Raw genomic sequence first — 14,997 nt, forward strand, 5'->3', positions numbered from 1 at the left:
AAGGGAATAAGCATTTATACAGCACTGATGTGCTGGGCATTGTTTTAAGCTCTTTACAATTATTATCTCATTTGATCCTCAAAGCAACCTGTGAGGTGTGTACTATTATTAGCCCCATTTTACAGGTAAGGAAATGGAGGCAAATAGGTTAAGTGACTTGCCCAGGGTCACACAGTTAGCAATTTTCTGAGACTGGACTTGAACTCAGGTCTTGAGTCCCAGCCTTGAACTCTATCCACCAAACCAACTAGCTGCCTCTTCGTGTATATATGCCTCACTTGATACTAATAATCAGCTCAAGAGTACCTAAGACACCCACAAGAAGAAAAATCTCAAGAGACCTAGATGCCACTATAGTCATGGGAATCCATTGCAATGAGGGTCCTACTTGACCCCTCCTTTTTCTCTCTTCATTCTTAATCACTCTGCAATATTGTGAGGTCAGCAGTCATTCCATTGCTACTATCATCATCAATATGTCAGCCAATCAGTCATCATCTGAACTCATGTGGGAACACCAGCGGCCTTTTGTGGCACCATGCCTACATTTGTTCTATTTCTTCCACAAGGCTGAACTGCATTGCCTTCTTACTATTCTAACTTTATACAATAAAGATTCATTTCCCTGGAGTTCAGCCTTGAGGCCAACCTGTCCTAGTCAGAATAGTATCACACTCAAAAAGGAAAAAAAAGAGCACTGAGCAATGAAGAACAAAAATAATGCTCTCCAGACTGAAAGATTATGTGCATAGGGTTATGATTGGGTATTTGGCTGTCCAAAAGGAAAGAAACACTATCACTGGCTTGCCAGACAATGATGTATGCCCCACTCAAGGGAAAGCCAAAAAATATGAGAAAGTAGCAAGAAAAAGCAATATGACAGAAGAAAATAGAAATTCTGATTTAACATGGAAAAGGACAACAGGCAGCAAAAATGGTGAAGAGTAGAAATGGCAACAGGAGTAATGAGAACTACACTCTAACAGCACCAGAGAGAGATAAAAGAGCTATCTCTAAGGACACAGATTAGCTAGGATCACTCTGGAGTGTAGGAACGAAGAGGCATTCAAACCTCAACTGCTTTAAGCTACTGTCATTGATATGCACAATAATATAACTCCAAGTCATTCAACCAAGGTCGAATTATGGTCAATATACTGTTTACTAAGCCTGTGTGGAAACTGGTAAGTGTAAATATTTTTAGAAACATTTTTAAAATATTAACATAAAAAACAGTATTTAAAATTCCAGCAATTCAATGGTTAAAATTCAGCGATCTGAAAAATCCACTTCTGTGAGACAATTCATTCATCAATAATGTCATATAAATGAGTTCTTGCTGCATTCAGTGAAGATCAATGAAGCACAGCAATCCATGAAGAGAAGATTGGTTGAAAGCTACTTGGTGTGCTGGACAGAGCATTAGTCTGAGAATTGGGAGACCTGGGTTGTGTAGTAATAGAAATTTAAGGGACCTTTGAGGCAATTTACTCCAACTCTCTCATTTTAAAGTTAGAGTAAATTTGATCTGGGGAGATTAAATGACCTGCCAAATGAGCACACGGTAAGTTAGAGCCAGAGCTGGATTTTCTGATACCCCATGTGATATTTTTTCCACTAAATCAATGGTTATCTAACTTTTTGGTCTCAGGACCCTTTATACTCTTAAAATTTTTGAGGACCCCCCCAAAAAAGCTTTTGTTTATGTGGGTTATAGCTACCAATATTTACCTTATTAGAAATAAAAGTTTTAAATATTTATATTTAAATTTTTAATTAAATTAAAAGTTTAATTTAATTTTCTTTGTCATTTAACTTTAAAATTGTTTAAATTCAATTTTTAAATTCAAATTTACATTTTAAAATTTTAAAATTTTTTAAATTTTAAATTAATTTAATTACATTTTAATTAAATCTTTAAATAATAAATTCATTTGGGTTAACAAAACACATTTTACAAAAAATAATTATATTTTCCAAAATAAAAAAAAATCAGTGAGAAAAATGGCAGTATTTTATATATTTTTACAAATCCATTTATTCTCTGGATTATATAGTAATAGAATTTATAAGGGACCTTAGAGACCATTTAGTCTAACCCCCACATTTTAAAGATAAGGTAAGTTAGACCTGGAGACAGTCTTCTTCTACATTCAATCTATTGCAATCTCTTGTTTTGTTGGAAATATATGAAAAAAAAAATCTAACCTTACACAGATAAGTAGTTGGAAAAGGGAGGAGTATTTTAATAGGTATATAATGTTTTAGTATTTTTATGAAAATAGTCTTGATCCTATAAGTTCCCTTAAAAGAACTCAGGGAGCCCCAGGGGTCTGCAGACCACACTTTGAGAGCTGCTACACTACTTCATGCTGGTTCTAGATCTGGCTTGGCTCTACGGTGTGACTTTGAGAAATGAACTGAACATTTCTGAGCCTTGGTTTCTTCACCTCTAAAAGGAAGAGGTTGGACCAGATGACCTCTATGGTCTCTTCCAGTATTATTCTACTGTGGTGCTCAGCACTTTATCAAAAGCAAGAAGTAAGAACAATTAACAGAAGGAAAGCACAAATCTTCCATCTGTAATTAGTAGGGAGAAAAAACCCAAACCATGAGATTTACATGAGGCAAATAAAGAGTATAATGTTATAACCAGAGTCATTATGAAACTGGTGGGAGATTATGCAAAATGCATTTCATATTAGCCATAGGGAAAAGCTATGTCTCCTATCAATCAATCCAGTTGTAGTTCCAGGGTTCAGTTCTGGGGTGAGTTATTTTGCTTGCGTCCTGGGGACTCCATTCTGATGAAGAGCACCATTTCTTTTGTTGGTAATGATAATTTTTTTTAAAAAGTCTGCCAGTGGTTTGTATTTCAGAGATTTTTAGGTTAGTGTGTGTGACAAAGGAAAATATAACTAAATGACAACTACTGTTATATAACAAATGTTTAAGCCATTAAAAGTCTAGGCAAAACCTTGGAAGCCAGACATTAATTAGCAAGGGAAAGTTTGCCTGCTTGGAAAATGTTTTCATGTCAAGAGAAATGAAGAGAATTGGACAATATCAAGGAGGAATGTATGCAGCCTCCCAAAATCTCTTCTGCCTCCAAAAAGGACAAGGATGAAAAATCAGAGCCTAGGCACTCAATGCTGGTCAGCTGATACAAAATTTACTGAGAGACAGGCATGGTAGATAACAACTGTGATAATAATAACTAGAATTTAAAGCACATGTTAAGATTACAAAGCACTTAACAAATATTGTCACACTTGATTATAACAGCAACTCTGGGAGGAAGATGCTATTATCCCCATTTTATAAATGAGAATACTGAGACATACAGAGGTTAAAAGACTTATGAGGCAGCTAGGTAATACAATGGTTAGAGCACTAGGCTTGGAGTCATGAAGACCTGAGTTCAGATATGGCTTTAGACACTTACAAGCTGTATAACTGTGGGTAAGTGACTTAACTTCTGTTTATCTCACTTTCCTCATCTGTAAAATGGAGATAATAATAGCATTTACCTCCCAGTGATGTTGTGAGGAACAAAAGAAATAATTGTAAACCTCTTGGCACAGTGCCTGGCATATAGTAAGGGTTGCATAAAGCTTAGTTATTATTATTATTATTATTATTATTATTATTATCATTGTTGTTGTTGTGTATGGACACTGTCTGAGGCCAGATAGGAATTTAGGTCTTCCTCACTCCAGATCCAGCACGCTATACATTGCACTGCAGAAGTGAGGAATTTAAATCCTCAAAAAAATATTATGAATTGAATGTCTAACTCTCTCATCTGCTTTGTGAAGCTGATGCCAGGCACATGGAGAAACTAAGAGCTGTTGGCTTCCAATTGGTTTCACTTAAGAGACCAAATTAAATGATAATAGACAAATTATTAAAATACCTCATTCTTGAGGATGTTTAAAATATGGTATTTAAATTTTTCTCTCTTCTAGGAAACTGCACTGTACAAGGAATTACATCCATTTGAACCTTTTCCTCTCTTTCATCTTGAGAGCTATCTCTGTTTTAGTCAAGGATGACATTCTTTATTCTAACTCTAGTGCTCTCCACTGTCTGGACCAGGCATCTTCATGGGTAAGGATTTCCCTTCTGTGACTGTTCTTAACAATCACATAATTGCTTCCTTAACTTTATAGACATTAGCACTGGTAAGCCCACAATGTTCACCAAGAGGAGCAGAACAACCTTGTGCCAAATTGATTCCTTTCTCTCCATTTAAAAAAAAATAAAATTTTTATTGAAGCCTTTCTTTATATCACTGTCATTTTCCGATGACAACTTCTACCCCTGCCCTAGAACACTCCCTTCTAACAAAGAAGCACAGCTAAGTAACTCAAAACATTGGCCGAGACTGAAAAAGTATGTCTCATTCTGTACCTATTGTCTACTTCCTCACTGATGAGAAGAGAAAGTCATGTTTTACTGCAATGCTCTGAATTCATGATTTGTCACTGCATTGATGAGAGCTCTGGTGTCTTTCAGCACTGTTTTCTTTTACATCATCGGCATTATTATGAAAATTGTTCCTTTCTCTCCATTTTGACTTCTTATCATTGCAGAGTATCATGGTACTAGGATACAGTTGGCTGAGCACCAGTGACCAGGACAAGGAGCCCAGGACATTATCATAGGCCAATGACAGAGAGGATGAACAGTCAGCAGGCAAACATGTAGATTTGGAAGGATAGGCCAAGTTAGAGGTCACTACCACGAAAGACAAAAAAAATATAGCAGAATGTCTGAAAAGACACAGGACAGGATCATAACTAAGGTATCTGATGATCCAAGACAAGTGGTTGGGGGCTAGGGAGTCTGAGGACTTGAAAATGAGAAGAAATATGAGCCAATGGCAATGGCATCTGATCAATGAAGCAAATTCTTGCCCTTATTTCTAGACTTTTCTATGGTTCAGGTGTGGCCAGGGCCAGTCCTACTGAAGCCAGTCTAATCCCTGATGCAAGATGGCATAGTGGAAAGGGTGCTAGATTTGAAGTCAGGAAAATCTGAGTGCAAGTCATTAGCTATGACCTTGGGTGAGTTATTTATTAAACCTCTCTCAACCTCAGTTTTCTCATGAGTAAAATGGGGATAATAATAAGACCTACTTCAGTGTCATAAGGAAGATCCAATAAGATAATACATGTAAAGCACTCTGCCAAGCCTTAAAGCTCTATAATCTATTTTTCATTTTCCTTATTAATAAGTGGATGGCACCTGTGGAGGTGGGACATATTGGGAAAGGGATTAGTAACAGCTTCCAGTGGAGAATCCTAGCACAAAGAAATTTCCATTTTTCTGAATCTTCTGACTCCTTGCTGGCGGGGAAGGGAGGGGGACAGAATCATCAAGGAGTAACTGTCTCTTGCCAGAAACCAGAACTAGAATCATTAAGCAAATGAGAATAGCTTATACTATGACACAAGCTCCCATGGGGGAGGGGGACAGAGATTTTTTTTAAAATGCTCATTATTTGCAAAAATAAAATTAAAATTAAAATTTTAAATAAATAAAAAGCATGTTCAAGCTATAATGACATAAAGTATCCAAGCGGTTTTATTATGCTAAGATACAGGACGGTACTTCATAGATGGCCCCTTCTAACACTAAATCCTTTTATCCTCATAGCCTCAGTGTAAGGAGGAAGAATCCTTTCTCCAAACTGGATGTATTTTCCACCCATTTCATTGTCAGTGTTGTTTTCCCCTTGGTTCACATAGCGCTTCAGGTATCCTTCTGGGGTGATTTGTTTGATAGCCATTTTACGATATGGCCAAGACCTCTGAGTCATAGTCAAATCTCTCTTGTATTGTTCTGAGGATGGGAGGTTTGTCAGGTTAGGCTTGACCCTGCTGGGCTACTGGGAACCTCGGAACTTCTGTTTGGTTCATAAACAACTGGGTTTGTCAGAATCTCCCATCCACATTCCACTGGAGTGGACTACACAGCTGGCACGACTGCTCCCAGATGAATGACTTGAAAGACTGCCTTAGCCTGGAATTCACCTTATTACGTTTTATTTTTCCAATATAATAGCAGTCATTTATAGCACTAAATGGGACAAATATACATCTAGTACTAAGAACAAAGCCACTATGTTCCTTCATTCTTTTCCTTCAGGGACTTATGTTGTCAAGAGTGGTTTGTCTTAAGGTACATGCAAATTGATTTAATGAATGATACCCTCCTGTAATCCAGTGATGGGAAACAGGACACTTTGGCCACGGTGCCCAGGAAAAGGTAACATTTGAAGGTGAAGAGAATTTTTGCTCTTAATTTCTGGGTAGTTGCCTCCCCCACCCTTCACTAAATAAGACCTGAGAATTGACAGAAAGGGTGGGGAAGATGATAAGATCATACTCTGAACACTAAACATCTCTGTTCATAATGATTTCTTGGTATGACATACAGGATTTTGCTATGGCCTCATTTCCTCCAGGCTCCCTTTAGACCATGGTGGGCAGTTTTCCAAGGAAGTGCCGGAGCAATCAGTCTAACCTAAGAGTCCATCAAGCATTCCAAAGGGTAGAACTCAGATATTTGAATCACTTGAGTACCTTCATAGGTCAAATGCTAAGTGGCCAATCTAGGGGGCAGCCTTGGTAAATATTTGTGGATGATAGGCATGGCAAGGGTATAATGCCCAAAAGGATTCCCTAGAGAGAAATTGGGGAGAGAAGAAGAGAATGGTAGATGACCATGTTCTTTCCACTTGTCGATCCACTCCTTCAGTTGAAACTTAATTTGAGCAAAGTGGAAAGAGGTAGATGAGTATCCAGAATTCTTCAGCTATGCCTCCTCTCTGGTCATGTCTTTGCCACTGTTGCTATCCCCTCTATTCACCAAAAGATAAAAATAAAGATGAAAGGAAGGGAAGAAAGAAGAGACAATAAAAGAAGAGAGAGAGAGAGGAGAAAAGGAGAAAAAGGAAAAAGAAAAAAGATACAGCTGGGTCTATTTCCAGGTTTTTGTTATTGTTGTTGCTGTTTTTTCCTCAGAGAGTGGAAAATCAGAAATTTGGATAAAAAGATACATTCTAAGAAAGAAAGAAAAAAGGAGAAGTTACTTGGGGTTTATGTTTCCAAGCAGGCTTAGTCAATACTGTTCTGTGAAACAGAATTTCTGAGGCAGGTCTTCCAAAATAGGTGGTGAAGGACTTTTTCTCGAGATGTTGGCAGGGCAGAGTAGGTAGCCAAGAGTCTGAAAATGTTCCCCTTTCAACACTGAAAACTTCCAGACTCCTGTTAAACATTTACTAGCTGACAGATCAACTGACAAAGGCAGCACAACTAAATTTAGTTGCTGGCCTGACTTTCCAAACAGCAGAAACCTAAGATACTGTTCAGTGTTAAGTATGTTACCTTCAGCTAGTTGCCACCATTGATCAAGAGGTGTGAACAGGGACACTAGGAGCCTCCCGGGATGACCCTGAGAGGAGCCAAATTTGTAGAATGTTGTGGACAACCCATAAATTCCCTGGTTAATGCTAGAAATGACCCACTGAAGAGCCACTCTGTCCTGAAGTATACTGGGGTTGGACAAACATGGCAGGTAGTATAAGGTAAGTTTGACCAAGAAGGGATGCTAAGAATAGAAATCTATGAGAGGAAAAGGCTTCCATGACAAACAGATCGATAGTTTATCTTCATCATGGGCCAGATGGCTATCAAATGTGGTACCTATGAGAACTTTCTCAAGTCCCAAACCTGTCACATACATTAGAATCAACCAAGGGAAATTCTAGTCCTTTGACCTGGAATGGTATATACTGTGAGGTCATGAGTAAGGTCAAGGCATTTGAATAGTAAAATACCTAGCCAAGGCCAACTCCTGAAAATATCTCACACTCATCTCATTATCTAAATTTACAAGATAGAAATGGAAAGAAATTTTTTCCATTTTGTGAATGAGATTCCATGGCTAAAATTACTGCTGCTCTGCGGTTCTGATGCTTAGCAAACACACCAACACAGTGTTGTGAGAGGCATACCCATAACACAGTCAGAAAAAATACAGTAGTGAAATAATGGAAAACAGGGTAGTATATTCTTGTTGGAAAACCAAGACTTTAAACCCCCCTGACTATTGTGACTGTGCCACTGTTTTTGGCTCCCTGCCTCGTGGCATGTTTTCTCTGATCTAAATGAAAACATAAAATTTCCTAGAAACGCGGAAACTGATTGAGGAAGAGCGCAGTGGAGAGGGAATTCCTTAGGAGCCAATATGAGGGTCTTTTGGGGAGAACTGAAATGTACTCAATACTTAAGAGCACCTTTTACAGATCTAAAGGCATTTTGTTGAATTTGAGATGATAAAAATGTATCAATAATGTACCACAGGTGGCATGTTCATAAATTCAATTCAACAAGTGTTTATTATATTATGCATAATATAACATATTCTTCAAAGTATCTCATTAGGCATATTTGGAATGAAGAAAAAAGAAATATGCAAAAGCAACTTTCACAAAATTAAAAAAAGTCTTGGCAGCAATAAGATTTTCCTTCCAAATTTTTGTTTGTTTTTTTTTTAGGCTTTCCTATTTCATATTAAAGTTCCTAACATTAAAACTATAATCCTTATTATATAAGAGTTTACAATTAACATTAATGATTAAAATTCATGGAAAAAGCCAGAAATTACATTTTTTTAAAATAAATATGTTATTAATGTTTCTTTTAACACCATTGTCACTTTCCAGTGATTCCTCATTCCCCAACTAGAACCCACCTTTCTAACAAAGAAGTGTAGGTAAACCAAATACATTGGCTATATCTGACAATGGATACCCTATTCTACACCTATAATCCACCAGATAGTATGTCAGAAATCTCTTTTTTGCTAGGATCTCCTGCCTTAGCCCCCCCAAAGCCTTTCAGAGGTGACAATCTGAAGTAAAATTAGCTTCTTTAAATACAAACCCATTTCCTTTTCCATATATACATCCTATGTCTAATAAAAAGAAACAATTATTAACATTGTTGGGTGCTGATTTTTCATGAGACCAGTCCAAGCACTAATTAATGTCCATAAATGGCTCAGAAAGTTTCCACACCTTTCTGATTTTGAACATACTTTATAGGGGTGGAGAACATGTGGCCTTGAGACCACATGTGGCCCTCCATGTCCTCAAGTACAGCCCTTTGACTTAATCCAAATTTCATAAAACAAATGTTCTTGAGGTCAAATGTTCTGTGAAGTTTAGTTTCTTTCAAAGAGCCACACTTGAGGACATGGAAGGCCACATGTGGTTTTGAGGCTCCCTATTCCTATAAGAGAAGATTCCAATTCGACAATTTCCTCTGGCCATACCATTACCAATGATTTTTCTATGGACCCCTCTAAAAACCTATATGCCCAGATAAATGAAATATGTCCTCCCCCATAAGGGAAAGAATAACCCCTTATTATTCTCCAGTGATGTTATTTGATACTAGAAGAGTCATGAGGATAGTACAAGGCAGAGAAGGGCAAAGCATAAGTAAGCCCACCAAAAAAAAAAAAAGAAAAAGAAAAATGGCACAGCCCAAGGAACAAGAGAGGCTAAGACAAAGAGAGGAAGAAAGAGAAGTTAGAGGGATGTGCTTAAAAACCTAATTGTTTAGTTAAACCTTCCAGCAGTTGACTTGAAAGTTATGAGTTTACTATTCTTAGAGATAGTTATTTACATTTATCTTTAAAAAAATGTTTATCTTAACAGTGAGTTTAATATGCCCAAATAAATAGTCTCACAGGGTGTCAGATACACACATGGGGGCTTACTTTAACATAACATACATTCTTTTTCACATTTATATAAACACCCTGAATACTTTATATTAATCACTTCCCTTCCCTAGACAGCACACCAATTTGTCCTTTGTTCCCAACTCAAACAGAGGGACATAATATGTACTAGGGCATCTCTGTCTGCCATGAGCTATTTTCAGCCTGTTACCACATTTTCCCTCTTCTTTTCAGCAGACCTTACTCTTTGTTTGTATTATTTCAGGTTGGCTGCAAGTTGAGCTTGGTGTTTTTCCAGTACTGTATCATGGCAAATTTTTATTGGCTCCTGGTGGAAGGGCTTTACCTCCACACACTCCTTATGGTTATATTTTCCTCAAACCGACATTTCCTGATGTATCTTCTGATTGGATGGGGTAAGAATTTCTTAAGAATTTGGTTCTTTCTCATATCCAATATCTTCTTCCCTGCCTCAGTGATTATCCAGGTTAGCTTCCATGTCACTTGAGCTAGTTCTCATTTATGGTTGTGCTCCCACACATTCTTTTACCCGTAACCATCTCAGCTCACAAGTCACCCATCATCTGACCCAACAAAAGCAGACAGATTTAACCCCACGGCAAAGCATTTTTAGAGTCCATGAAAGCTTACCTTTCAGGATCTCAAAGCTACACCTTTGTAGAGGTTTGTCGAAATTTTTTTTAACATATATTCAAATATTTGTGATAACTAGGGACCAAAATAACACCAATAATATAAATTGACAGATTGTTTAAAATGTGGTTTGTTTGTTTTTTGGGGGGGGTTGGGGGGGTAAGGCAGTTAGGGTTAAGTGACTTGTCCAGTGTCACACAACTAGTAAGTGTTATGTGTCTGAGGCTGGATTTGGACTCAGGTCCTTCTGATTCCAGGGTCAGTGCTCTATCCACTGAGCCACCTAGCTGCCCTAAAATATGTTTTTTCAATAATCTTCTCATAAATAATTTTAAACTCTCTCCTTTCTGGTTATTTTCTTCATCCTTCTTTACCTTGTCAGAGTTACAGCCAGAGTCAATAAATATGTATTAAGCAGCTACTGTTGTGTCAGCATTGTGCTAAGTGCTAGCGGTACAAAGAAAAGTAGGAGATAGTCCCTGCCCTCAATAACCGGACAATCTAATGGGAGAAGACAATACAGAAAAGAAATAGAAAAGGGGAAGGTACCTGACGTAGGGTATGATGAAGTCCTGAAGTCAGGAAGTGACATGAGGAGATGTGAGTTTCAGGGATGATTTCATCTTGCAGAATGAGTTTCTGAAGATCATGAAATCCAGGAGATCGGTCAGGTGGGAAATGAAGGGTTGTCATTCAAACCTTTTAACTAAACTTCTAATAAAAAAATAAAACCACCTGATTTCACCTCATTCTTTCTGCCTCTGATTACTTTCTTGTGGATGTATAAACAAGCAGAGACCTTATAAAATGAAGTCTTGAGGAGCTAAGAGCCCAACTAACAGAAACCTCTAATTAACTGGAATTCAAGGAAAGCATGAGATATAAAGAGAGACACTGCATTTTAATGTAAAGTTCCCACAACTAGTGACTGCCAGAGTCCCACCTTTAAAAAGGCATTAGAGACACCAGAAAATGGCTCAAAAGGTATTAAGGATGAAGCTGTCATTGATCTTATGACAGAGTTATCACTGCTTGGCCCTTCCATATATCCTATGTCTGAGACTTCAGGCAGTCTATGCAACAGCCCACAGTACACAAATTTCCCCAGGGTGTGTGTTTGTATTGGGGTATTTGTAGAAGGTGGCACTGCTACTGTATTATTCTGACCTTTAGCAATAACACCATTTTTAAAAGATATGTTTTTCGTCTTTTGTTTTCAAAGAGGAGACGTGCCAACAGTACAGATAGACATGATAGTTTAGTCAGAAAGAAAGAAAATGTAAGGAGAGCCTACGAATTAGAAGATTCTTGTTAGAAAATGATTTCTTTTGAAAGAATAAAAACATTTCTTTCGGTAATGAGAACTCAAGTAGACACATACAGGAAAAGTCACCCAGACTCACAAAGAGGTCTCATCTTCCTCTTATTCTCCTCCTTCTAAAAGACATACGCAGCTCAGTGACCACAATCTAAAAGGCTAACCCAACCCCCACCCCAAACCCCCAGTTCACCCTGCTGCTATCTGCTGCCTTACAGGCAGATACAGGTGCCCTACTTAAGCCAATTAGTATCAGCTGTTACCTTTCTGCCCCAGAGGCTGATTGCCATCCTGGTTGTGATAAAGAGGAAAATCACAACAAAAGGAGTTCTTATCTAGAATTTAGTTGCTTTGAGCTTTTGTTTTGTTTTGTTTTGTTTTATTTTGTTTTGTTTTTTAAGAATAGCAACACCCTACCGGCAGTCTACATTCTACCCCAAACTCATATCTCTTCATATATAGTCCTGATCAATGACTGTTGATATGGAGAATGATGTCCCTCTGGCTCTACAAGATTTTCAGCCAAGATGTAAATATCTCCATTGAACCCTATTTACCTCTTTAGTACTCCAGTGGGTATTTAATCTTGACAGTGTAGAGATAGTGTAGTCTAGGAATAGATCCCTGCCTTATTGATTTAAATACCACAAATTAACATCATCTATATTGTATTGTATTTTGATTTATTTTGTTAAATATCTTCCAGTTACGTTTCAATCTGGTTCAGGCAGCACTGTGGACTTTTGCTGGCTACTTGCTGTACCCTGAGAGCCAAATTTGATACCTCTGGTATAAATAATCCCTCCAGTGGTATGGATCATAACTTATCCCTGAAGCCTCATCCTATGTGATTCCTGTCTATCTCCTCCCATAAATCCTACACAGAAGATCCACTCAAACTACTGGAGGCACTTGTCTTAGTGTTCTGATAGTCCATGGTTATCATGGTAGCACTCAGGCTGTAGCACTCATGTGTGTCATTCCTTGGGCTTGCTTCCCAACTGGGCCACCCCCCTTTTCCAGTCATATAATATCCCTGATGCCATTTCTTGATGGACAGTTCATCACTAGTCACCCATAGCAGTCTTCTAAGGCTCACTCCGCATGTCTCTTATGACTTTGGGATCACTTTACCAAGGAAGAAATATAGAGTGATATATTTTAGAAAGATTTTCAGCAACACACGCTGGAACAAAAGAGAGTTTTTGCTAATCCTTTGATGAACTCTGTGGAACAAGTTCTTTTTCCAACAGTCTGGTTAATTGAGGTTTTCAGGTATTTCACTCTCCACACATGCAATGTCCTTTCTTGGTTTATCACACTCAAAAATTCTAAGATTTAATACCATTCTGAATCCTTCAGGGAGATCTGATTAATGAAATGTCTTTCTGCAGGAATCCCTACAATCTTTATTGTTGTGTGGACTGTGACAAGGATCTTCTTAGAAGATATTGGGTAAGCACCATCCCATTCATTTCATCATCAAATTAGACGAACCAATGTGTATTGGGCATCTAGCTAATCTATACCTGGTCTGGAAGTAGGCACTGAGCTAGGCACACTTGCAATATGAAGAAATATAAGGTTCAGTCCCACCCCTCAGGAAACTTAACGATTTTTTTAATTGGGGAAGGGACAAGATATAACTATGTTGAGAATTAAATAACAGGTCTATCCACCTCCAGAGAAACAAGTAATGAACTCTGAGTACAAATTGATGTATAATTTTCTTGCTCTCTTGTTTATGATATAGCTAAAATGGAAATATATTTTGCATGATTTCACATGTATAATTGATATCATATTGTTTGCCTTCTTAGAGGGTGGGAAAAGGCTGGAATTCAAAATTAAAAAAGAAAAATGTTTTAAAAAATAAATAATAAATCAATTTTTAAAAAGAAAAAGGAACTAATAGCCACTGGGAAATTACTGATTGGGATATAATCAATGGAGAGCCTGATGCAGATGAAAACCATTCTAGGTAAGATTCAAAACTGCAGAAGGATGTCTTTAAGTAAAACTCGAGCTGAGTCATAAGGTTTGACAAACCTAGAGGTTTGGCACTGACTCAAGTAAGTGACAAGAGAGGATAGAGAAAATAACTAAACCATCCCATCAATAATTATAAATAGATTATCAAATCTGTGCTTGAGATTGTTGGCAAAAAGACAACAGGATTTTGATCCCAAGCTGTTTTAAAGTTATGTCTCAAAGCATTCTGGAACCATGTACATAACACAAGACAGAAGTGAAATAATTCTTGGTGTCAAGGAGCTTACATTCTATGGGGGAAACAGCTTGTTCAGAGATACATACATATATATCTCTGAACAAGCTGTATATATATATACATATATATATACACACACACATACACACACGCACACACACACACAGAGATCTAGATATATATCTAGGTATATATAGCTATATAAACAAAATATAGCATATAAACAAAACAAAGTAATTGAAGGGATTAAGGTACTAGTAACTGGAGGATCAGGAAAGGCTTCTTGTTAAAGGTGGCTCTTAAGCTGAGTCTTAGAGGAAACAAGAGATTCTAAGAGGGAAAGATTTGGGGGAAGTACATGGAAGGCATGGGGGACAGCCAGCGTAAGTAAGAAGCAATGAGAAGTTCCTAAGAGAAGAATACGATTACAGTCAGGGCTAGAAATGACACTGCACCCTCGGACTCAAGATTCAGTCTTTAATGGGAGCCAAAATCTAGCCCTCTGGGCAACAGAGAAGAACAAGTACTTCAAAATTTACCTTGAGAAAATTGTTGATGAGAGCAGTTGAGGTGCATTATGTTGGACTGCATGAAAAGAGTCTAGCTAACTATGCATTTGCTCCTTAAGAAAGTCTTCTAAATGAAAAATTCATATACCATGTTGCCTGGATAGCAAGAGGACTTATTGTGGCATTATCCTTCATTACACAAGTTAAGGAAAGGAGACTATTCTAGCACTTAGCACAGGGCCTGGTACATGGTAAGCATATAATAAAAACTGATTGACTGATTTCATTTCCATGAGTAAGGATTCATTATTCAGACTAAGTAGCTTGGTAACACCAGGCTTTTCTACTATTAAAAAATAAAATTTTGGTATACTACACACTATTCTTTGGAGAGGTGGAGGTCTATGGGTATGTAATACATTTAATACACAATCTGTTGGTTGATTTGGCTTAAAGGTTTAACTCTTTTCTCTGTTTCTTGGTTGGAATGGGGGAGGGAGACACAGCCAAAGATAACATATTAAGTC

At 37.6% G+C, this 14,997-nt stretch overlaps 1 protein-coding gene across 1 annotated transcript in view; it reads left to right on the plus strand.

Moving 5' to 3' along the window:
- VIPR2 (vasoactive intestinal peptide receptor 2) overlaps nucleotides 1–14,997 on the plus strand; it is a 146,044-nt gene that overhangs the window by 111,727 nt on the left and 19,320 nt on the right. The window contains exons 6-8 of the mRNA XM_078152529.1: nucleotides 3,969–4,110; nucleotides 10,025–10,175; nucleotides 13,126–13,186. Coding sequence (XP_078008655.1) covers nucleotides 3,969–4,110; nucleotides 10,025–10,175; nucleotides 13,126–13,186 — 354 coding nt within the window. The remainder of the gene's footprint in view (nucleotides 1–3,968; nucleotides 4,111–10,024; nucleotides 10,176–13,125; nucleotides 13,187–14,997) is intronic.

This window comes from Phascolarctos cinereus, unplaced genomic scaffold, assembly GCF_003287225.1.
Source record: "Phascolarctos cinereus isolate Bilbo 61053 unplaced genomic scaffold, phaCin_HiC Scaffold_1;HRSCAF=81, whole genome shotgun sequence".
In the NCBI taxonomy this organism is placed as follows: Eukaryota; Metazoa; Chordata; class Mammalia; order Diprotodontia; family Phascolarctidae; genus Phascolarctos; species Phascolarctos cinereus.